The sequence below is a fragment of the Olea europaea genome, chromosome 17, assembly GCF_002742605.1.
Source record: "Olea europaea var. sylvestris chromosome 17, O_europaea_v1, whole genome shotgun sequence".
NCBI classification, from domain to species: Eukaryota; Viridiplantae; Streptophyta; class Magnoliopsida; order Lamiales; family Oleaceae; genus Olea; species Olea europaea.
The window spans coordinates 13,735,685-13,758,782 of NC_036253.1; the positions used below are offsets into that span (position 1 = coordinate 13,735,685).

The 23,098-nt window shown below is 36.1% G+C and overlaps 3 protein-coding genes across 7 annotated transcripts; 2 read left to right on the top strand and 1 right to left on the bottom strand.

Moving 5' to 3' along the window:
* Positions 1 to 3,505: 3,505 nt before the first annotated feature.
* Positions 3,506 to 8,649, bottom strand: LOC111412980 (protein PLANT CADMIUM RESISTANCE 10). Of its 3 annotated transcripts, none has more exons than XM_023043839.1 (4): positions 8,519 to 8,649; positions 7,472 to 7,717; positions 5,632 to 5,858; positions 3,506 to 4,088 (listed from the first exon to the last, which is right to left on the bottom strand). In XM_023043839.1, exons 2-4 carry the CDS (start codon positions 7,641 to 7,643, stop codon positions 3,921 to 3,923), a joined length of 567 nt encoding a protein of 188 aa, XP_022899607.1. In that variant the 5' UTR covers positions 7,644 to 7,717; positions 8,519 to 8,649; the 3' UTR covers positions 3,506 to 3,920. The 3 variants fall into 3 exon arrangements, with proteins under 3 accessions (XP_022899607.1, XP_022899608.1, XP_022899609.1); XM_023043840.1 differs by having other exon boundaries at positions 8,593 to 8,631; XM_023043841.1 differs by lacking the exon at positions 8,519 to 8,649 and adding an exon at positions 8,443 to 8,464.
* Positions 8,650 to 8,802: 153 nt separating this feature from the next.
* LOC111412979 (40S ribosomal protein S2-3-like) lies at positions 8,803 to 11,090 on the top strand. Its single transcript, XM_023043838.1, has 2 exons — positions 8,803 to 9,538; positions 10,687 to 11,090. The coding sequence occupies exons 1-2, from the start codon at positions 8,867 to 8,869 to the stop codon at positions 10,840 to 10,842; spliced, it is 828 nt and encodes a 275-aa protein (XP_022899606.1). The 5' UTR covers positions 8,803 to 8,866; the 3' UTR covers positions 10,843 to 11,090.
* Positions 11,091 to 13,244: 2,154 nt separating this feature from the next.
* On the top strand, positions 13,245 to 22,651 carry LOC111412978 (ABSCISIC ACID-INSENSITIVE 5-like protein 2). Of its 3 annotated transcripts, none has more exons than XM_023043834.1 (5): positions 13,245 to 13,391; positions 13,492 to 13,583; positions 13,752 to 14,700; positions 14,776 to 14,847; positions 22,382 to 22,651. In XM_023043834.1, exons 3-5 carry the CDS (start codon positions 13,861 to 13,863, stop codon positions 22,460 to 22,462), a joined length of 993 nt encoding a protein of 330 aa, XP_022899602.1. In that variant the 5' UTR covers positions 13,245 to 13,391; positions 13,492 to 13,583; positions 13,752 to 13,860; the 3' UTR covers positions 22,463 to 22,651. The 3 variants fall into 3 exon arrangements, with proteins under 3 accessions (XP_022899602.1, XP_022899603.1, XP_022899604.1); XM_023043835.1 differs by having other exon boundaries at positions 13,245 to 13,387; XM_023043836.1 differs by having other exon boundaries at positions 13,245 to 13,359.
* The last annotated feature ends 447 nt before the right edge of the window (positions 22,652 to 23,098 follow it).

The window sequence follows — 23,098 nt, forward strand, 5'->3', positions numbered from 1 at the left end:
TCTTGTATTATTTAAAGTGATTTGAGAATTAAAAACAAGGGGATACAATATACTCCCATTGCTTATTATTAATCTTCTTCTACAAATATATTATTGATAGTTTACATACTGTGAAATACATCCACGTGTACGCTATCTTCTAACGACATCTGTTAGCCATTTTTGGAGGTCAACAACCTATTTGCCAGGATAGAAACTCAACAAATCGGGTTAAATAATAGTTTGTTTATAATATTTCAAAAAGGTTCTGAACAGTTTGATCTATCTTATACTCTTACATTTGTGAAATATAAAACGTGGTAAATTCTCAAGGAGAGAGAGAAAGTCGACATAAAAGCAGTAGTTTGTTGAAAAGAAGAGCATAACGGTGTCAACAAATGTTACTTTATGTTACTAATTCTTTTCAAAAAGGAATTTCGGCATTGAGACCTTTCAATGAGAAAAACAAACATATTTCACTATCAACTTAACATCATATGAAATTAGGGCTTGTGCTGCCCCCAGAGCACATTCAAGTTGGCGGAACAATCACATTGGGGGGCTCTTGAACCAAGCGTGGAGAGTTCGATTCCTGGTGGGAACCTTTGATCCAATAAAAAATGAATTATTGGTGGATTAATCACCATGGAGGAGGCTTCCTTTGGGGAAGGAGTAAAAGCCATGTGGGAACCTGGGAACCAACAAGGGCACATCCTGCGATTTACCTCCCTGAGCAGCTGAGGGGCCGGAGGTTCAGGGACGAGGATATATAGTCTGGCGCAAGTTGGGACACCTCGTTAAAAAAAAAAAAAATTAGGGCTTGTGCTTTCCCTCAAATTGGTTGTTTAATTATTAAAATTATTGTTACCAACGCCATGAGTGAAAAATCCTAAACCTTAAACCTTGTAGTTTATAAGAATCTTGATTGAATTTATACATATTTTTTGTTTTAAAATTTTAAAAAGTTTGACAGCTTCAAAAATAATTATACATACATATACAAGTGAATACATTATATTTAAGAATTTTTTATGGAAGTAAATATCAATCTAGCCTTTACAATTAATGAAATGCGATAATTGTAGGTGGTATTATATTGTGTTAAGAAGCATGTTGAAATCGACTTAAAATAATTTTTTTAAGTGCTTATTTATTTAGCACGTAAATCGGTTAATGCATATTCAAAAAAGTTGAAACCTACGTGCTTTTAACCAAAATCGAATATGCTTCAAATTCCTTTCATTTTCAAGAACTAAAGCTGACAATTAAACTATTCATTTAACCTTAATTCGAGTTCATCAAGTTAAACAAATAGTACAACGAACAGATACATCATGTATTTCTCTTCTTTAATTATATTGAATCCCGTCAAATTCATTATACAAGAATGAAAAGCTAGCATCCAAGATTAGGTTTAAAGTTGTTTACCATATATGCAACATAAATTTCCAAAAATCCAAATAGTAAAGTCTTAACACAAGTCATTGTAATTATTCATAGTACTTTTAACTAAATATAATTAATTAAGATATGAACTTCCTTATTTGCGAAAGTAATACTCTTGTCATATACTTTAACAACATTATAATAACTCCACAAGTTCAATAATGTCGGGTAATTATTCCATTGATGTACAATTACAATATTATTATAGGGAAAATTGCAGTCGAGGTACCAAATCTTTCGTTTATTAACAGACTTTGCCCAGACCTTTAGTTTGTATCAACCACAGTACCAAACCTTTCAAAAATATGCACCAGGGGTTCAAATGGATGGAAACCGTCCGTTTGACAGTTAGTTGACCAAGAATAGTAAATGTTGACCTATTTTGACTAAATTGAAAAGGGTAAAATTGTAACTTGATAATTATCATATTAAATAAATTGAAAAAAAATCAAAAAATAAAAAAATTAAGAAAAAATTCAAAACTAATACTGCCCCCACCCCACCCCACATTTCCTCCTCCTCCTTCTCTGGCCAACCACACCGTGGTAGCCATTGACATCGCCACCACCCACTCAATGCCCGAAAAACCACCGGATCTTGACATCACCAACACCTCCTAATCCCACTCTACATCCCATACCAGAAAATAGCAATAACTGGTTGAAAATCAGGCATATTTCATGCACAAAAAATCATCACTGCGCATGGCTGTTCCTCCAATCCTGGCCAATCCTTCAACACCCATAGCCTAACTTATTTACAGGCTGTTAATGCTCCCCTGGACAAGCAGTTCCATGGCCCCAAATCATCAAGAAACGATTTAAATCAGAAATAAAATGTAATAGACCTGACCAGTAAAGTTTTCCCCATTCATTCAGTGATACAGGAAAAAATCTATAGAAGCACTCACAAATTGGACCAGTAAAGTTTTTCCCATTCGTTTTGTGTTAAACGCAAAGCATTCGTTGAGAATACATGTGAAATCGGCTTCAATGGTGGCCGAAAAACACTGATTTTCGATCGATAGAAACGTGGTTTTTGGCCCATAGAAACACTGTCGCTCATTTTTTGCTGGAGCTTGGGATGCAGCTTCAAGCAGTTGAGCCGTGGACGACAGTGGTTTTGGGCTAGGCGGTGGAGTGCGGTGCGGTGGAGTGGGTTGTGGTGAAGAAGATGACCCTATTTTAATTTCTTTTCTTAATTTTTTGATTTTTTGATTTTTTCTTTATTTTTTGATTTTTTTGAATTTATTTAATATGGTAATTATCAAGTTACCATTTTACCATTTCTAATTTAGTCAAATATAGGTTAACATTTACTAATCTTGGTCAACTAACGGTCAACTGGATGGATTTCATCCATTTGGACCCCCGGTACATATTTTTGAAAGGTTTGGAACTATGACTGGCACAAACTAAAAGTTTAGGCAAAGTCTGCTAATAAATGAAAGGTTTGGTACCTCGATTGCAATTTTTCCTATTATTATATGTTTTCGTCATCTCATTCCATGCTATAAACTATGCTTCACAAATGCCTAAACTCGTCATTGTCATGTTAGTTATTTAAAATCCTGATTAAATATTGAATAAATCCAATCAGATAGGCTAAAAAAAAGGATTCAAAATTTGACAGAAAGTAGATGGCTGATTTTTTTTAAATTTTTTTTTCAAGTGTCCAATAATTCTTCGACATGTGTCTATCCTTTTTTTTTTTTTTTTAAACCCTGTATTTGAGCTTGTCTCTATAACATTGTTGTTAAATAATTGAAATTCTATGCGGGAATAAAAGTATTTGTCCATAATCTACATTTTAGGGTTAAAATATTAAATTTATTATAACTTTATTTTAAAAATAATTATGTTAAATGTTGAAACGCCTTGGCACTAGAATTTGTCTAAGTGGAAAAGAATATTTTTGTCGGTGAAGATCGTGTGATGAAACAATGTTTTGAAGTTCGTTTGGTCGTGCTTGTTTCCCTTTCAGTACAAAACATAGTGGTGCAGCCCACGTAGAAACTTAGGAGGTTCGATATAGACCAAATTTTAGGTAATGGTCCAATTTTGTGTCACAATCAATCCTATTGTTACAGCTGAAATGAACTTTTCATAAGCAGTTCGTACACTTTAAGATGGAACAAAAATATGTGAAAAAATTACTAGAAATACAACTTCACCGCTGTCATCTTCTTCTTCTGCATGTTTAACCAGAAAACTAAGCACTCTGCACTCGTCCCACTTTTATCTACAGACCATAAAAGCTCACTGGCATACAAAAGATTGCCAAAACGATCCTACATAAACTAATGCTCTGATGTACACAAAATCTGGCAATGTGATAAGATATGCAGTGTTCTTTAGAGTTATATATTGCAAGGAAATGAGAGAGAAAAAGATGAAAAATCAGATACGGAAAGAAATATCCCATGCAGATGAGAAGTAGTACAAAGCGAACAGTATAAAACAAGGTGAATGAGGGAATGGTAACAGACGAACTTATTATGTGGAAGCCGATTCCATTGTCTGAATAGGAGGGGGAGTAACTTCCACCAGGCTCAGGTCAGAAGAGCTCGAGCCTCCAGACCTTTCGCGGATTTCTCTGTACTCTTGACAAATGGCACATAAATGGCAACAAAAATGCGTGAAGAGATCACCACATGGGGCTTCCTGTGTTAAGAACCCACAAGGAAGATAGTGATTCACTGGAAAAGCTAATAATTGATTCATGTAACACCAGAAAGAATTGATAATATCAGAATAATTTGCATTATTAAATAGTGATACTGATCTTGCTAAGAAGATCCGATGTAATTGTTAACAGCTATTCAAGATGAATTAATTACGAATGGTCAGGTAAACGAAGTCCTTCCTGCACTTTTAATGTCGTTCAGGATATTTATTGAAGGTTTACGCAGAAATTTTTGACTACTGACCCCCCCTTTTTTTTTCCCTCTCACACAAATGAAATATGGTGTCGAATTGTCTTTAGCAGTTGAACTTGCGTATCACGCCCTTGAATGTTTGTGACATCATAATCTTATCGCGGGTTGAAGCCTCACTGATATTCAATTTTCACAGCATGTTGTCCATATATGCTAACAAAAAGTCAATTGGCATGAGATGTATTATCCTTTACCACCTACAATCACCTACTACTATCTATTCTAATTTTATATAAATTATTTATACTGTAATTAATACGGTGCACCAAATGAGTGTTTATTAGGCAAAGCCAACATGTGTTGAAGACAATTCTGAGGTTAAGTGCAATACTCTCTCGAGGTGGTGGAGAAAAGGGTTTTCTTGGGCACACAAGTCGTAGGGCATGATTCCTTAAAAGTCTCAAGCACCTTGCAAGGCCTCCATGAAATGAAACTGAAACAAAAAAGGATTACCTACTTGTCGTTCCAACCCAGTTCCAACAATGAATTTCTCGGGTAGAAACAACTTCCAAAATGAAGGGGACTAAACAGTACATAAATGCGCTATACGTTATTAGTACAGATATGGAAGAAGGGCAGGGCTAGGGGATTACAAACTACCCACTGAAAGTTCAACTAATGATGGTGGCCCATCGAATGGTTAGCACTCTGGTTGATTGGTTGTCCAAGTTCAGAATCACTTCAGCAGGCAGTCCTTAAGCCAGTTGTAACAAGTTAGATCCAACTACTACAAGCATTTAAACTTCCAGCTGGGACCATTGACCAACATATATAACCCAAGTATTCAGTTAATAGCCAAATCAATTCCTCAAACCAATCCATAAATTTTCACATGGTTGAATGTTTGAGAGTGCATTCAAACACCTAATTTAGGTACACAATGTCCTCGTTACAAACAATCAATTAATCAGTTGTAAACTCAGAATCATCCGGATAACACCACGAGCACAGCTCCGAGATCAATTCAAATGACCTAGATCTAACTACTGGAGAAGGCAGTAACTTGTTAGGGCCTAAAAATTGGTCAAATTTGTCAACTATCAAAAAACATAAGTCCTAAACCATACCACCATTATTAAAGTACCAAGCCACCCATCATCAACATGTTCTTAGAAGATCACTTGTCAAAACCATTACAGTAAGCGAATAAAATGGAAGGATAAAAGCAGAACTAACATAATTGACACAAAAGTTATATTTCTTTTCAGTATAGACAATTGAAGATGCCTGTTGTATAACTATTGGTGGCAAAGCAATGTTACTTGTACCTGCAGGTTGTATTTTGATCTTAACGTCTTCCGGTAGCCACAAGCATAGCACGCGACAAAGCATCCAGGTAAACCCCATATAATGCCATCACTTAACACACAGCAAAGCGTATTGACCAGCGCCCACAAAATAAAATGTGTCATGCATGACCCAAATAGAGTTCCAGACCCCAAAAACTCAGCATTTTTCGCAAAAAGGAAGCAAGGACAGACAAGTCCAATACAACCTGAGAAGATAAAGTTCAATTAGGAAATAACTATTAGGACATTAAGTAATAATATAAATCATCTGGGACAACAAAATAGAACATTCTACTGAAACCACAGTCATATTAACTCAAAAACATATTAATTCACATCATAAGCTAATGTCATATTTAGTCCCTGTTTGGTAGAAATTAAAATTCAGATTTTTAATTTAAGTCAAAATCAACAACTAATATTAACAATACATTTTATAGGACCCACAACTTTTCAACCACACATTTCATCACCTTTTATCAAAATCTATTAAAAATCTGATTTTAATTCCTACCAACAAGAGCTTGATAAATAGATGTGAGGCTACTATGTCTCTAGAAGAATGAACCTAAGGTCTACATGCATATAACCAATCTAGAGGCCTTATTAGTTTTTCAAATGTGCAATGTAGTCAATATTTCTTCATTCTGTAGTGCAATAGACTAATTTTATCATTCTAAGAGAAAAACTTAAACACCCTGTTAAATATATTTTCAAAGGAAGCTCAGAGTTATTCCCCAAGCACCTAGCCTTCAACACATTTGCTTAAATAAACTGTTAGAAGACATAACGTTATGGTTCTCAGCATGTAAGCTAAGAACTTTTCCATGAAGAAAGCAACAAATCCTGAAGATTTGCATGTTGTATTAATGTGCTATACTGTAAGTGTGATAACATGAAAGCAATAGAAATTCACTATTTTTATTAATAGCATTATTATTTTATTTTAATACTCCCTCCTAGCTGGATTGAATCAAAAGAATATCAGTTGAAATATTCGAATCAAGCTATTCATTTGTACAACAGTATATAAAAATGTCCAGATTTGACAATAACACCAAATTAAAAAATTTCAACCACCATAGCATCATGACAAAGTATGTTGAGAGTATTACTACTCTAATTATAATGACTTTAAGTGGACAAATGTTAGACAAACAATAACCACAGAATAAATAAGCCCAGTAATCCAGTGTTTCTCCTTAAATATATATCACAGCAAAAAAATGTTTAAATCCAGGTGAAAACTCTATAAAGTAAGTTTCCTTTTTCAATTGAGGATTGATCACTGGGATAGTAACATAGTTAGAGATTGTTTGTCCTATCTGAAAACACATCTTAGATATTGGGGTTCATTTAGATGGTTACCTTAATGCATAAATAAGTGTCTGACAATTTGTCAAGGCCATTGCAGTAAAGAGCTATGACTTCTATTATTTTCATCCATTATTCAAAATGTCATTTTCCCCACTTTTGGGTAGTCCAGTCAATTTGATAAGACTTGAACATGTTATACATAATTTATTAGCAATTTATGAAAGAAGTAGACAAGCATTTTCTACTTCAGCAGACCATTGCCTGGATAACGTATACAAGCCAAGCCGTCCATATTACTGTATCATGAAATCCATGTGTGGTGTTCCATCTTCTATAAAGCTAAAAGGTGAAACACTAAACATAATTTTCTAAATACAACTTCCCTCACAACATGTAACACAGATTATGCTTATCGTTTATTTTCATTTTACTACTCAAAAATGCACCTTCATTCAATTTTTCCTTCTGATAAATCAAGATCACAAGGCAGAAAGTAGCGTACAGCTCGGCATATCATCGAAACAAGCACAGATTCCAGAAGACCACTGCACCGGTCCATCATTTTTAGGCTGCTGAGCAGGTATCTCATCCTTGGATGTTACAATTTCTGTTTCAGATTCTGACTGACTCAATGGAATATAAGGTGGAGGAACGTAACTGGTTTGGCCCACCATTATTTCTCAGAAAGGTAGATGATTTAACCTCCCAGGTCCTGTCTGTTACTCTCGGAACAATCTAAAACAAGTATCTGAAAGAGAATGAAAATAGAATCAATATTTTGTCCCATAAACTCATTATGACATTCAAAAACTACCTTCAATCTCATTATTGTAGGACTAAATGAAAAAGAACTAAATGAGATAACTAACTGCACCAACCAGAAAGAACTAAATGTTGCTGGTAAAGAGCTAAAATTAGAGGGGAACTTTTCTTTTTTAAGTAATTTATCAAGTGTGTGTAAAGCTCAAAACAAATGTTTGTGATTTACACATATTCAGAACCATGTATCACATTTCTTCCAAATCTTTGAATTTAAAAATCTTAATCCAGAGAATTCCAATAATTGATGAAGCTTTCCTGCTTCATCACTGACTTCAATACCTCACCATGGAAGAGTGACAAATCACCTTCATATATACATTTTTTTAAATATCAACTATGTCATTTTTCATAACCCAAATTATAAAATTCTCTTAAGATCTGATCCAAACCATTTCCTTCCTTTTTTCCTAAATCCAAACTATTAATTCTAAAAACATATTCTAGAAATTACATTTATTTTCTTAAAAACTTCCACAATGCCACTAATTCAATCAGAATACCATTGAATATAATCAATATCAAGCATCAAGATCGAAAACAAAGAAGAAAGATAATAATAATTTTCCTAAAATAAAAATCATTGCATCACCTAATTATTAAAGATTTAGCTGAAAGGCATAGTTAAAATTGTTATAAATTAATAAACGTAACCTGTAAATGTTCAAGATCAAGATTTTTCAAAAAAAGAAAAAGAAAATTTGATGCCATCTCGAGAATGAGCACCGACCTGAGAGAGAGAGGGGGTGGGGGTATAGGAATTCAAGACAAGAGCGCGTTTCGTCCCGGAAGGAAGGAAGGAACCTGAACTGTGAAACTTGTTGGGAGGGACCAAATTGGAGTGGGGAAAGGCAGAATAGCCTAATTTAGTAAATTCTATTAAAATATCAACTCTAATCTCAATATGTGATTGTTATACGGATTAGGCCATTTGGGCCACAGACAATATGGGCTTATATTTATCAAAGATAAGCCCATTATGTGTGTATTATATAGCCCAATTCCTTTCTAGGGTTTAAGCTACACTGTCCCACATTTGCAGACTCTAAATTCTTGCTCAAATTTCTCAAACCTAACAATGGCGGAGAGAGGCGCAGGAGACCGTGGTGGATTTGGCCGTGGCTTTGGAGGCCGTGGACGTGGAGGAGATAGGGGAGGTCGCGGTGGACGCGGTGGACGTCGTGGTGGACGCCGTGATGCCGAAGAGAAGGACTGGGTTCCGGTAACGAAGCTTGGCCGTCTAGTAAGAGACGGAAAAATCAAGTCCATTGAGCAAATTTACCTCCATTCGCTCCCAATCAAAGAATACCAAATCATCGATATACTAATTGGTCCCTCTTTGAAAGATGAGGTTATGAAAATCATGCCGGTCCAAAAGCAGACCCGGGCCGGTCAGAGGACCCGGTTCAAGGCGTTCGTGGTGGTTGGAGATGGGAACGGGCACGTTGGTCTCGGTGTCAAGTGCTCGAAGGAAGTGGCAACTGCGATTCGTGGCTCGATTATATTGGCTAAGCTTTCTGTGATTCCGGTCAGGAGAGGGTACTGGGGGAACAAGATTGGTAAACCACACACCGTTCCCTGTAAGGTCACCGGGAAATGTGGTTCAGTCACTGTCCGCATGGTGCCTGCACCTCGTGGCGCTGGAATTGTCGCTGCCCGCGTCCCCAAGAAGGTTCTGCAGTTTGCTGGTATAGAAGATGTCTTCACCTCCTCCCGAGGTTCTACCAAGACCCTTGGAAACTTCGTTAAGGTGTGCTTTGATCTATTTCATTTATTTGTATTGCAATTTGATCTGAAATTCAACCAAATGGAGTTTGCTGATATGTTACAGGTGTTAATGTTTTAGAATTTTATGCATTTCTATTTCGTAAATGTTTTTTCTGCAACATGTATAATTCTTGACAGTTTTGATTTAATGCGTGGCCATGGGCATTAGATTATTTCTGTAATTGTTGATAATCTCAATTCTTGTTTCAATTTGTTAATCTGTAAGGATGATTGCCAAGGTTTATTAAAATGATGAGATAGCAAATTTCTATTTTGGGTTTTGTTGATTGTAGTGAACTGTACTGAAGTGCAGAGTAGTGGTGGAGCTCTGCACAAGCTTCGGGTTCTTGAAATAATGAAATATTATACTTTGAATATTTTCATTTTATGATGCTATAAATTATTTAGTACTTTTAAAAATACAGAAACGCTAGTGAAATTTGGTGGTTTATGCTGGTTCTACAGTAGAGAGTAGTCTTTGAGCCCAGCAAGGAATATTTTTTAGGTATAACCTGATCCCAGTATGTATGATATAATCAATGTGATTATTACTTCAATCCGAGCATTGGATCTCTTGTCTTGTCTCAATTAAGAGGGGTCATGGATGGGCTCGTGCAGCTGTAGAAGGATTTGATCCCCTTTCCTGATTATCACTGTGAAAGAGGAGAGCTTATCTAGGGGTTGCTGAAAAGAAATTCTTTCTGTTTGCCCCCTTTTCGCCGCCTTTTCTATAAAAGTCAGTTGTCCACCACGAGGCACGACCATGGAAGTTATTAAAAAGAAAAAGTTGTGTAGTTGGACCACTTGTTCTATGCGTTTGAGTTTTGCATCTCTAGAGAAGATGAGAGGCTAAAAACTGAATATGCTATATGTTCTTTAGTACTTTAAAAGGCACAGAAACACTAAGTGAAGGTGTTGGTGGTTTAGCTGTTTCAGCAGTAGAGAGTAGGTGCTGAGCACAGAGTAAGTTTCTGGTTCTTGAAACAATGAAATGCTCATTACTTGAAATATTTTCACCGTATTATGCTTTATGTTCTTTAGTACTTAAGGCATTAGTGGTTTATTCTGCTTCTTTAGTCACATCATCAAGTAACTGGTGTTTTGGACGCTAATGAATTTTGCGCTTTACAGGCTACCTTTGATTGTCTACTGAAGACTTATGGCTTCCTCACTCCAGACTTGTGGAGGGAGACTCGCTTTTCAAAATCTCCTTTCCAAGAATACACTGATCTTTTGGCAAGGCCGACTGCCAAGGTTGTCCAAGTCATCGAGGATGCAGAGGCCTGAGCTCTGAGGCTGAGATTTTTTGTCATATTTAATGTTTGTCTTCTCTTTTGATTTTGTGTTCATGTTTTGCTTTAAGTTTTAATGACTTACTATTTGCCTACACAATTCTGAACTGAACTGAATTGAATTGATCCAATCCTACTCTATAGCCTTGGTTGAAATGGATAATGGTTGAATATTGATCTATTAGTATTCTAACTGGTCGATTTTCTATCTCTTTACATTGAAATATCGGATTGGTTAGTGTATTCTTTTGGTCTTTCCAGCCATTACTGATATTTGCGTTTCTCGTGTAGCCTCAACCTTAATTGAATAGCACGATTTTCATACAATAGGTTCATTGAATTGTTAAGCTAGAGTTTCATTTTTATCATTCACTCAAGCCTTGAATTTGTCACTTGGTTATGTTTCCCAGTTCTAATGCTATGAAGTTGTTCCAATTTTGTTGTTCAGAGAGAACATTATATTTGCCCATCACCCCTCCAGTTCCATCAACAAAGCCAAAACACCCTGCAGTTCCAACACGCACAAATGGTTACCCGATCCAGATCAAGAATCCTTGAAACCAAGTTGTGCTCATCTGGTATCTCTACCATTGAAGATTCTCGTAGGTCTATCAACTGAATGTGTCTACAAAAATGAAACTACAATGTGGTCGGGAGAAGCAAATCTCGGGACTTCTTCTGGTGCAAAACTACAACCTTGTTGGAAATAAGTAGCTTTCAGAGCTGAATGCAATTTCTCATCTATTCTTTAGTCAAATGGAAAAGGGATAACATTCATGGAATGACTTGCATCTTTGCTATTCTTGTCGATTAGTTGATGGAAAGTGAAATTTGAAACCAAATCAAAGATCAATGACCCAAATAAGACAGATTAAAATCCAACTGAAATTTTGCTGAGAGACTTAGATCAGTAACAACCCATGAAATTTTGCTGGATTGTGATTTTGAAGCTGGTCCAGTACAAAAAAGAGGAAAGAAGTGGTGGAGCTCATGATGCCCACTTATTATCTCCTTCCTAGAACAGTCCCACTTTGCCTAAAAAGATAAAGTAAAAAGACTCCCCTTTTTCACCTGGGAAAATGGGATCTTACTTAAAAAGTCGGCTAACGCCTATGTTGTACGTTGTTCAGATTGGATCTCTTTTTGTATCCCCCTCCCTATTGGGTGGAATGCCTTAATAGCACATACTTGTAGACGAACTGATTAAGAGAACGAGATTTGTGCGGTTGTTTCTTGGAATAAAATTGAATTTGATTTTGTTGTCGTACAAATAGAACGTTCGTGGATTATGTTTTTAAAAGAGATGCATTTATGTTGAGAAGACGGTTATCTTGTTCACGAACATGGTTAGATGAGATTAAGTTACATATAGCAGTATTTTGCCTTCTCTCACAATCTAAACTTTTGGGATTTTTAATTTTACAGTAAGTCCCTGATTGGGTCCCATTATTTTCTCATTAAAATGAAAAATATGATCGTCATTATCACATCAAGCCACTATATTTGATTTTTTATTTTTTATTTTTTATGTGAGGTCTATAATTATTATATTTTTTATTCTCATTTTTAGAATAATGTAGTTCAAACGGGGGGCTAAGTTTCAAAGTCGGTGTACGTTCACAACTTCTTGTGTACATCTTTTGTCCTTTTGGACATATTCCCATTTTGGCTCCAACTAATGAATCTATTTTTGGCATTTGGCACAAAAATATTTTTATAAAAAAATAATGCAACTTGACTTTATTCTAAATCTAATGAAGCCCGATTTGCCATGCTTTACTTTACATTCTTTTTCATTATTTTTTTACAATACTCATTTTAACTATACATTTTTTATTAAAATAATATTATACGCAAATCAAAAAATTTCTTTCTTTTTTAGCCACACACTCTCCATCAATCACTATTCCATAATACATTTTTTCAAATTAATAGAATTCAAACAGGACCTAAAATGGGACTTGAAATTTTTATTTTTCAATTAACCTTTGCATATATTTTCTTTCTATTAATCAAATAACAAGCTCTTTGCATATTATTTACTCGAGCTTGTAATTGTACAAGTTTTGTAGCTTTTTAAGTTCACAACATTTTGGTCAAACTTAAAATTGTAACAACTGGGCTTGAATAAATTAATTTCGTTATTTTTAAAATAAAAATTAGCCAAACAGGATCATCGTGTGTAACAATATAAGATTTTGATTGGGACTACTTCGTACCGCGACACCAACTTTTTAATTTGTTCTATATATATATATTTATTTTATTTTATTTTATTTTTTTTATTTTCATTTACGACTAGAAGAAAATAAATAGAAAAATGCCAAAAATGAATAAATTAGTACCTTCCCAGTGCCGGAAAAGCACAAATAATAAAGAATTTTGTAAAGGTGGAGTTTGATTTTTTTATTCACTTATTTTCAATTCTTTGAAGTTGGTCGAGGGATTTAATAATACATTAATACTCCCATTTTTATGTAAAAGTCTACACTCCAGAGAGAATAGAATGTGGGTATGCTTCCTCTTTTCTATATTTAAATGTGGGTATGTTTCCTCTTATCTATATTTTAATCTGTTCATGTATGAATTTTTGTGTTCCCATGAGTTGATTGAAGTGCTCCGGTTTTCGTTTCATGGCTTCTAGGTTTTTTGGGTTGCGAATGTTGGACCCTGCATGCAGACTGAAAATCTGATTATTTGAGTTCTTTCTCTTTTGGGCTTTTTCTTATTGATCTGGTAAGTCTTGTTTTTACTTTTTTTCCCTTTTTATGTCCATGCATTTTCTGGGATTTGACATGGGTTTTTAACTTTTGCCATCAATTTTTGATATTTTTGCTTCTTGTTCTTGATTCGTAGTGATTCTTATGTTTTTCTGCTTGCTGTTTTTTTTTTTCATTTTATTAGATTGAATGTGGGTTTCATGCAATTTTATGCTGTCGATTGAAGAAGTTTTTGGCATTGATTTCTATAAAATTGATATAAGAGAGCGATTAGAGAGAAAAGGAGCTGTAGAATGGTGACTCAGGCAATGGGATCTCAGAGCGGTTGTGTTAACCGAGCCCAAATCCAAACTCAAGAGCCGAAATCGAATTCATTGGCTAGCCAGGGATCATTGTATAGCCTCACTCTTGATGAGGTGCAAAATCAATTGGGAGATTTAGGAAAACCATTGAGTAGTATGAACCTCGATGAGCTTCTTAAGACAGTGTGGAGTGCTGAAGCTAATAATCAAGCAGTGGAAGGCATTGGTTATGGGCCCAACGAGCAGCAGCCTGGTCAGCGGATGTCGTCCTCGTTGAATCAACAGTCGAGCCCCACGCTGTTGAGGGATCTGAGCAAGAAGACTGTTGACGAGGTGTGGCAGGATATTCAACAGGGACAGAAGAAGAATAACCTTGACAGGAAAGCTACTCTTGGAGAGATAACATTGGAGGATTTCTTGGTTAAGGCAGGAATTGTAGCTGAGTCGTCCCCTGGGAAGAAAAGTTTGGGCTCAGCGGTCAGACCTGTTGATCCAATGGCATTGCCACAGCAAGTTCAGTGGACACATTATCAGTTCCCTTCGAATAATCCACAGCAGCAACAGCAACAGAACATGCTGCCTGTATTTATCCCGGGCCACTCACTTCAACAGCCTATTCCTATCGGTGGAAACTCGATGTTGGATATAGCTTATCCTGAGACCCAAATAACCATGTCTCCGTCCACTTTAAGGGGAACTTTATCGGACACACAGACACCTGGAAGAAAGAGGGTTGCTTCTGATGGTATGGTTGAAAAAAGTGTCGAAAGGAGGCAGAAGAGAATGATCAAGAACAGGGAGTCGGCTGCAAGGTCTCGAGCAAGGAAGCAGGTAAGTTTCATACTCCCGACATGCCAAGTATCTAACTCTGTTCTTCTTCATTGGAGATTCTCTTTTATTTGGTAGGCTTACACCCATGAGCTGGAGAACAAGGTTTCACGTCTGGAAGAGGAGAATGAACGGCTTCGGAGACTGAAGGTAGCTTTATCATCTTTTTGCTCAATTTTATTTTACCCTTCCTTCCCTTATTATTCAGCATATCACAATGTGTAAAGATGTCTGCAGTGTATTGACACCTCATAGTATTTTGTGATGGTTTAGAAATTTCGGGCATGTGTTTTTCCTACAATTTGTTATGTATGTCATTTAAAAATGTGTGCTGTGTTCAGTCTTGTTTGCTTTTTATTGGCAGTGCTTGCATGAACTGAACAACTTCTTTTTCCATCCCATATGCAAATTTTAACTGATATAAAACATTATGTCAAACTCATTAAAAGTTCCTTAGAGTATTTTTTGTATTTATGCAACAATAGTGGCGCAGCCATAAAATTTTGTGAGTGCAGCCATTTTGCCTCTCTTTGGTGTAGCTTTTCCGGAGATTTCTATCAAATTTTGATAGAATTGATGTTGACATTTGAAATATTAAAGTAGAGACTACGAATTGGATGTTGAAGCAGGAAAAGTAGGTTATGTATTCTTTTCACCCAATGTGTCAATTTTAATCTCCACAAGCGTAGCCAAAACACCCCTTTCTCCACCAGTTGAGGGAAAAATAGGCATTAAGACCAAAATCCCAAAAATGATTTGAATCTGGTTTTGTTAGCTATCGGATGTATTGCTTGACATTACTCTAAAAATTTAAAAAGGGATCCACATCAAGAATGTACAAAGTTGATTTTTTGGTGTAATAGTGCACCCAAACTAGGGTTGGACATGATTTAATTCGGCTCGGTTCTTAAGAGAACCGAACTAAACCAGAATTTTCGAATAGTGGAACCGTCGGGTCTAAATTTAATTATGGGATTGGTTTGGTTCGGTACCATAATTAATTTTTTTAATATTTACAACAACACTATGTTAATCCAACTAATAACATGTTTAATCTTAGCTCTTACAATAACACTACATTAACTTTTTATAAAATAACGTAGTCCAGTTTAAAAATATATAAATAATAAGTTGTCTAATAAGATCTATTTACCAATGTATACAAATTATCTAGATCAAAGTGAAGAAAAATCAATAAATAGGGTAGAAAAAGGGTAAGACGAATAGAATCGAAGCCGCTCAACTTCGATTATTTGAGAAGCGACAGAAAGATTGAGAAAAGCTTAAGTCACTTAATTTTGATTCTTTGAAATTTGAATTACAAAATTGGGTTTGGGCTGAAAACATGAAAATAGTATTTTGGTCTCAATTAATTAGTTGGCAAATGAAACAAGAAAATGATATTTTTGGGCTCAATAAATTTATTTATAAAAAATTAATATAATTTGACTTATTTAATATAAAAAATTAGACAGATCTGGTTCTTATCTGGTTCTTCAGTTCTTGGTCTAGAACTAGGAATTGAATCAAATCCGTCGGCTCCCGATTATGATATTTCGTTTGGGTATTTAATTTGAAAAGAACTGAACTAAATTGCTCGGTTTGGTCCAGTTCGGGAGTTTCGTTCAATCCTATCCCAGACAGACGATTAATAACTTGCCTGTGGTGAAGTTTCCTTAATTTATGATATAGGACGAATTAAAAAAATAGAAAGAAGAAGCAAGAAAGAGGGGAGAATCGGAGAGAATGGGGGGAGAAACCGGAGAAGAAGTAGAAATTCATTGGGGAGAGGGGAAGGGAGAGAAAGGAGAAGTTATAGGCAACAAACCACCAAAACATTCTTCAATTCATCAAAACTAATGAAATTACATCGCAATTAGGTTTAAATAGTTAAGACTAAAACCCTAAGTAGAATGGACTTGGGCCAACACAAGCCCAATTACATAAATAAAATCTAAAATATAAATAAAGTCCAACTAAAAATAAATAAAAAGTAAATGTCCTCATCAACTCTCCCGGAGTGGGAGAAAAATTCAACCCTGTCGAGTTGATAGATAGTATAGGCTGCAGTCAATTTGGTACTCCAAATGCGTCAAGTCAAGCCACGGGGGACGATCTTTCTGACGAACCAAGTAATCCATGATTGATAGTACTGAAAACTATAGCTTATTCCCAAGAATATGATCTGACCAAGGGGGCGATCTTTTCTTCTAACCAAGTACTGATACTGGACTCCAAATAACCAATACTCATGCACCTCATCTTCAAGATTTTCACATGATTGTATATAATGAGGAGCATAAGAAGCACGTCGATCTACCCAACAAATAAGGAAGTACTGAATCTTGCCATCATTGGTCAATACAATACATTCATCTAAAATAATATCAATTTTATCTTTGTGTGCTGTGATAGACGGTATTGAAGTAGAAATATCAACATAGTCAAGTTGGGGGTCCATAAAGCTAAGTAGAAATAGATCATCAAAGGAAGTAACACGGTGTTTGTAAGTAATGAAGTCCTCAATATTTAAAGCAGAGTGGTAGCCAAAATGTGATGAAAGGGCAATAACAAGTGCATTTGAACCAACATGCTTTAAAATTTTTAAAGGACCAACGCTACAAGCTTGCAATATAACATAATCCCCAATATTAAATTCAAAATTTCTCTTATGCAAATCAGCTTGAAGTTTATATAATGCATTACTTGTTTCAAATTGTTTATTGATCTCAATATACAATTCATGAAGATGACGTACAAATGCCTCAACTGACGCAGACATACTAGTATGTGGGGACATTGGAATAAGGTCTAAAGGTTTCCTAGACTTACAACCATGAATAATTTCAATAGAACTTGTACCGATAAACGGATGCACAAAATTGTTATATGCAATTTGAATTGTTGGAAGGATCAAATCCCAATTCTCAAGATTTTCTTTGAAAAGAACATGATTACACAAATCATCCGTACCTTTGGGTTGGAAAAGAGTATGACACGCAACATTTAACTGAGGGATATCGGGAACAAGGTGTACAACCCCTAGATTCATAGAAAAAGTCCTGATACTACATAAGGAAGTGTCCTCAATATCATTCAAGTTATCACATTCTTCAAATTTAGGTTCATAGATTTGATCTTTTAACGACTCTTCTATTACATCATTTCGTTCTTCTATGACTAAGGTTCGGTTAGGACATTTGGAAGAGATATGGCCAAAGTCCTTACAGCTGATACATAGCGGGTGAGATGAAGTCCCTGGAGTTTCAAAAATTTTACTCTTATTTTTCAAGATTTGAGGAACATTAAACGGGGAAGGTCCTAGAAGAGACTTAACAGGAGGAGGTGGAGCCAATGAAGCGGAAGAATGGTTATCAATACGCATTCTATAAGGAGAAGAGGGCCTTGGACTATCACGACCTTTACACTTATTTTTCCAAATGGGAGGAATATTAGACGGGGAAGGCTCTATGACAGACTCACGTTGAGGTGGCTCTAATGACATGGGAGAACGATGGTGGTCGCGCTTTTCATATGGAGTACTAATAAGTAACTCGTATTCCCAAGCTGAAGAGTAAGCTTGATCAAGAGTAGTGATGCCTCGAAAGAAAAGCTCACGCCTAAGTTCATCTCTTAGACATTGTATAAACCTACTTAAAGTCAGGGTCTCATCCTCAACGACATGACATTTCACTCGAAATTGAGCAATGTTTTCAGTTACTAGCCGATTCTCTTGTGTAAGAGTGTTCCATTGGGTAAAAATTTCATGATCTAAGCAACCATCGAAAGTAGGAGTATCTAAGTCAATGTTTCTAAAGAAACGCTCCTTACGACGAGAAAGAGAATGAGTACCACGATGATCATGGCCTTGTTCTCGCTCACGAACCTGATCCCTATTCCTACGATCGCGTCGAAAATATTTTTGATCACTTTGTCCACGATGATATTGTCTATTATGAGATGCTTCCGAATTAGTGTCAGTCAAACGAGGGGTCCGCTTAAAATTGCTCAACTTAGCGGCTATGTTCTTTCACTCCTCATGAGTAGCAGTTATATCTGATTGGACAATCGATAGGCTAGTGGCAAGTTGCACTAATTGTCTAGTGAACGCATCAAATGGGGATGGATTCATGGTCAACGTATTGGAAATAGAGACGACAAGACGACCACTACGCAACTACATGCAATGTAATACCAGCTAAATGACGTGCAATGATGAGATCAATGAACAATAAATAGAAGCAATGAAAAATAACATCTTGAACCATTTTTTTTTTTAAATCTTAAATTTGGGGATTAAATAGATCCAAAGCAAACTAATGCTACCGGTACATGTAAAATAACAGAGCAGGGGTCAACATAGTAGTCGAATTCTCCAGTCACGTTGATAAGTGGGGAACAATAGGGTTTTGACGAAATCAACGGATTCAGTCACATGACTTTAGGTATATTGTTAGAATAACATCACAAAAATTTAATTAATGCAATTTTAAATGAAGCAGTATTGTAAACCAATGACAAATATAAATCAAGCACTCCCTGTTGTTTAGTTGCAGCGGTGGTGCCCACGGAAACTTAAACCTGATGGCGATGTACTTCAGGACCCAAAGAATCAGAATTGTACCCAATTATGATTTCCCAGTTGGCACGTCTCTGGTAGAAAATTATAATGGAATACTCCTAAGCAGTCGAGTTGCTGAATGGAACACTAATCCTCAAGAGTTTTAACAAGCTGCCCCAATGCAAATAATAGGCCAAATCCAATTCAACAAATGTCCCTGGCACTCTGAACTCAGAAGAGGTCCACCGACATGAAAAATAAAGCGAAAACTGAACTCCAGGTGGTGGGTGACAACTGGCGTGGTAGTGGATTGCTGACGATTGGCAGTGAGGGCGGTCGCGGAAAGTGTGGTGACTGTGGGATACCGACGGGGAAGGAGGAGTTTAGGGCTTGGGTTGATTGGGTATTGTAGATGTGGGCTGGGTTAAGTGTTGTATATAATGGGCTAGGGTTATGGGCCGAGCGAATTTGGGACTGGTTATGGGTTGGATGATGTTGGGCCGGTTGTGATAATATGTGATAAGTGGGTTGGATTTGGTGTTTATTGGGCTGAAAAGCGAGTGGATTGGCTAAATAGATTATGAGAGATGGGCTCTGTGTTAGTGGGCTTTGGGAGTAATTTGAGCCATTAGCTTATGGCCCAAGTGTTTTGATAAAAAAAAATGAATGGACTAGGTTATAGAGATGGAATATATAGGCTGAAGGGCTAAGTGGGCTTGAATGCTAGGGTTTGGGATTTGTGGAACAACACTACAATTTATTTATTTATTTTTTATGAGCAGAAGCAGCAGCAAAAAAAAACGAGAATTTTTTTTTTTTGGCGTGAACAGTAATATATATATTTTTAAAAAACTGACCAAAATATTAAACTGAAATTCTGGGTGAACAGTACCCGCGATGAACAGTAACTTTTTTTTTCCAACTAAGGCTGAAAATTGAAGAAGAAAAAAAAAACTGCTGCCTTTATCAAAAATTCTTTTAGTTCGTGCTGTTCAAACAAATTTTGGGAAGGAAATATGAATAAATTTTGGATTAAAAAAAAGAAATTACCCAAGGTTCGATTTTGATACCAAATTTGATGCAGGACGAATTAAAAAAATAGAAAGAAGAAGCAAGAAAGAAGGGAGAACCGGAGAGAACGGGGGAAGAAACCGGAGAAGAAGCAGAAATTCATGGGGGAGAGGGGAAGGGAGAGGAAGGAGAAGTTATAGGCAACAAACCACCAAAATATTCTTCAATTCATCAAAACTAATGAAATTACATCGCAATTAGGTTTAAATAGTAAAGACTAAAATTCTAAGTAGAATGGACTTGTGCCAATGCAAGCCCAATTACATAAATAAAATCTAAAACATAAATAAAGTCCAACTAAAAATAAATAAAAAGTAGATGTCCTCATCAGTTACTTTTTCACTTGGAAGTGGCACATGCTTTTTATAATTGGTGCTTTACATTTAACCTAAGAAGCACTGACACCCTCCTAGCATAGGCTAGTCGGTGACACTGAGATTTGTCTGAGGTTTATGTGTTTGTCTTAGTTCTTTTAACCAGTGACACTGAGATTTGTCACGTCAGCAATTAAGCAAGCATAATCCTTGTAGATCTTTTGGGATTTCTTACACCTAGATAACAATAATCTTTCAAAATAGTATAAATTCTCAATCTGATACTCATCTTGTCAATTTTTGTTTCATTAGTCGATTTGAAATATTTGACTTTTCCCTACTCAAGCTGATTCACCTCTCTTGTTGGTCCTTCTGCCAGGATTTTAGGCATATAGGTAATTCTCAGTTCCCAGCCTGCCGCAAAGGAACTCAAAATTGATCTTCGGAAAGAGCAATAGTTGAACTATAAGAAGAACTAGTAGCAAGCCACCTTCAGATATTGGCTTGGAGTTCAGAATTTATAGAAACAAAAAGAAAAGCTCTAGAATTGATTGATAAAATAGTAATAACCTATATCTCATGTAATAATTAAAATAGTAATAACCTACATCTCATGTAATAGTTATAATGGAACCCCAGGTTTCTATTCATATCATTTATTCCTTGAGAAACGATGGAGAAAGAATCAACTTTGAGTCAAGGCAGATAAATGCTGACAAAACAAAATATACATGAACGCTTCTAGCATTTACCTGCACCCTACTTCCGTTCTCCTTTTTATCAGTAAGCTAGGCTTGTTCCTTCTAATACTTTTTCCAGGGTTCTCTTGTCACATTCCATTCCGTGGCTCAAACTAGTAACCAATGGCAAAGACTAAAAAAATCCATGGTTACCCTGTTCTCTTCAACTTGACCATAGTGCTTAAAACACTCGTACAAAAACATTTGGCGAAAAGGAGTGCTCTTGAAGTTCTGCATGCCTATGGACATTTGGGAATAACTAACTATTTCATACCACCATGCATAAAGCCCCCAGAGTCTACTAATAGGAAAACTAATAGTGTCCTAAAATAATCATAATAAAATTCTAAGTTCTAACAAAATTGGTAAATTAAGTAGGTCTTAACACTAGTGGCAGTGTCCTACATCACGTGTGCTATCACGTGATGATGGCAATAGAATGATGCAAACGAGCCTGAGTAATATTCGTATTGCCGATGTCAACCACCAATTCTTTTCTTTCATATAGTACTTTATAATGGATATATAGATGGTGGCATCAATGATATCTGATAATTATGGTCAAAAGAGGCGAACAATAAGTGTCAAGTTGTTGTTGAAATTGAAATTAATCTTTATATTCATATACTTAATCTTCCTTGGAGTTGAGAATTCTTTCTCCATAATGCGGCAGACACATAGGATTCCCACTCTCCTTTAATATGTGTTGGATTATGCAGGCATTCATACGTAGATTAGGTCGGCCTTCCATCATATACAGAGGCCATGGGGCATTTGTTTGTAACAAGACTGAGATTGGTGTGAAATCCTTGTAATCTAGGATTGTGCAAATCCCGGGTTTGTCTATGAAAAGTGGGCTAATTGTATTTCCTATTGGTCTTTCACCAGCCAGCTGCCATGTTGCTTCTTTCTTTGACTGACTGATTGATTTGTTCCTCCTTCCATATTCATTTAAGCACCTCCTATGTATATTTTACTCATTGTAAGTGTACTTGCAGGAACTGGAGAAGGTGTTACCTAGTATACCGCCACCAGAACCCAAGTATCACCTGCGCAGAACGCGCTCGGGCCCTTTCTAGGCAATGTGCATTTACTATGTTATGTCATCTTAATGATTATGTACCAGTGGTAGTTAAACTTTTCGAGTGAACCCTTTTCTTGTTTGTACATTTTTTAGTTGCGACTTGAAATTTGAGACCGATTTTATTTGGATGCATTTCTGTCCTCGATTTTGGCCTTTAAGATGGACATTTTATTATTATTATTATTATTATTTTGCTTTATGGGTTTATGTCTGTGAGTCTAATCTAGGTTCAAACAAATGGAAATCTGGCATTTTGCAAGTCAACTTATTATCTGTTTCTGGAGTACATTCATTTGTAGGATTGAAGAATGCTAGAAAGCATGCCCTGTCCATGGACATCTCAAGTCTTCTTGTTTCGACGTATAGAAGTGTAAAATGGATCGAACTGTAATAAAGATAAAGTTGACATGTGCTAGGGGTAGAAAATTCCTTTTTCAAAAAGAAAAATGATAAAAAGGGCTGCATGACCGGCCATTAGTCTAGAGGCAAGCTTGCCACAATCCGCCTCTCTAGGTAGGCTGTGTCAAGTCTGGGTTGTGTCAAACGAGGGTCTAGTCATGTGTGCTTATTGCTACTACAAATACATTTCAATCGCGACCAAGAATTTAAGTTCTCTTTCTTTTTGCATCTG

Bases quoted from the DNA above. Each gene is read 5' to 3' on its own strand.
- LOC111412978 (XM_023043834.1), top strand. From the start codon at position 13,861: ATGGTGACTCAGGCAATGGGATCTCAGAGCGGTTGTGTTAACCGAGCC. The intron at 14,701-14,775 runs GTAAGTTTCATA...TTTATTTGGTAG, and splicing joins GGTCTCGAGCAAGGAAGCAG to GCTTACACCCATGAGCTGGA. The intron at 14,848-22,381 runs GTAGCTTTATCA...GTGTACTTGCAG, and splicing joins AACGGCTTCGGAGACTGAAG to GAACTGGAGAAGGTGTTACC.
- LOC111412980 (XM_023043839.1), bottom strand. From the start codon at position 7,643: ATGGTGGGCCAAACCAGTTACGTTCCTCCACCTTATATTCCATTGAGT. The intron at 5,859-7,471 runs GTACGCTACTTT...TTATCTTCTCAG, and splicing joins TTTCGATGATATGCCGAGCT to GTTGTATTGGACTTGTCTGT. The intron at 4,089-5,631 runs GTACAAGTAACA...TTCTTAACACAG, and splicing joins GATCAAAATACAACCTGCAG to GAAGCCCCATGTGGTGATCT.
- LOC111412979 (XM_023043838.1), top strand. From the start codon at position 8,867: ATGGCGGAGAGAGGCGCAGGAGACCGTGGTGGATTTGGCCGTGGCTTT. The intron at 9,539-10,686 runs GTGTGCTTTGAT...TGCGCTTTACAG, and splicing joins CCCTTGGAAACTTCGTTAAG to GCTACCTTTGATTGTCTACT.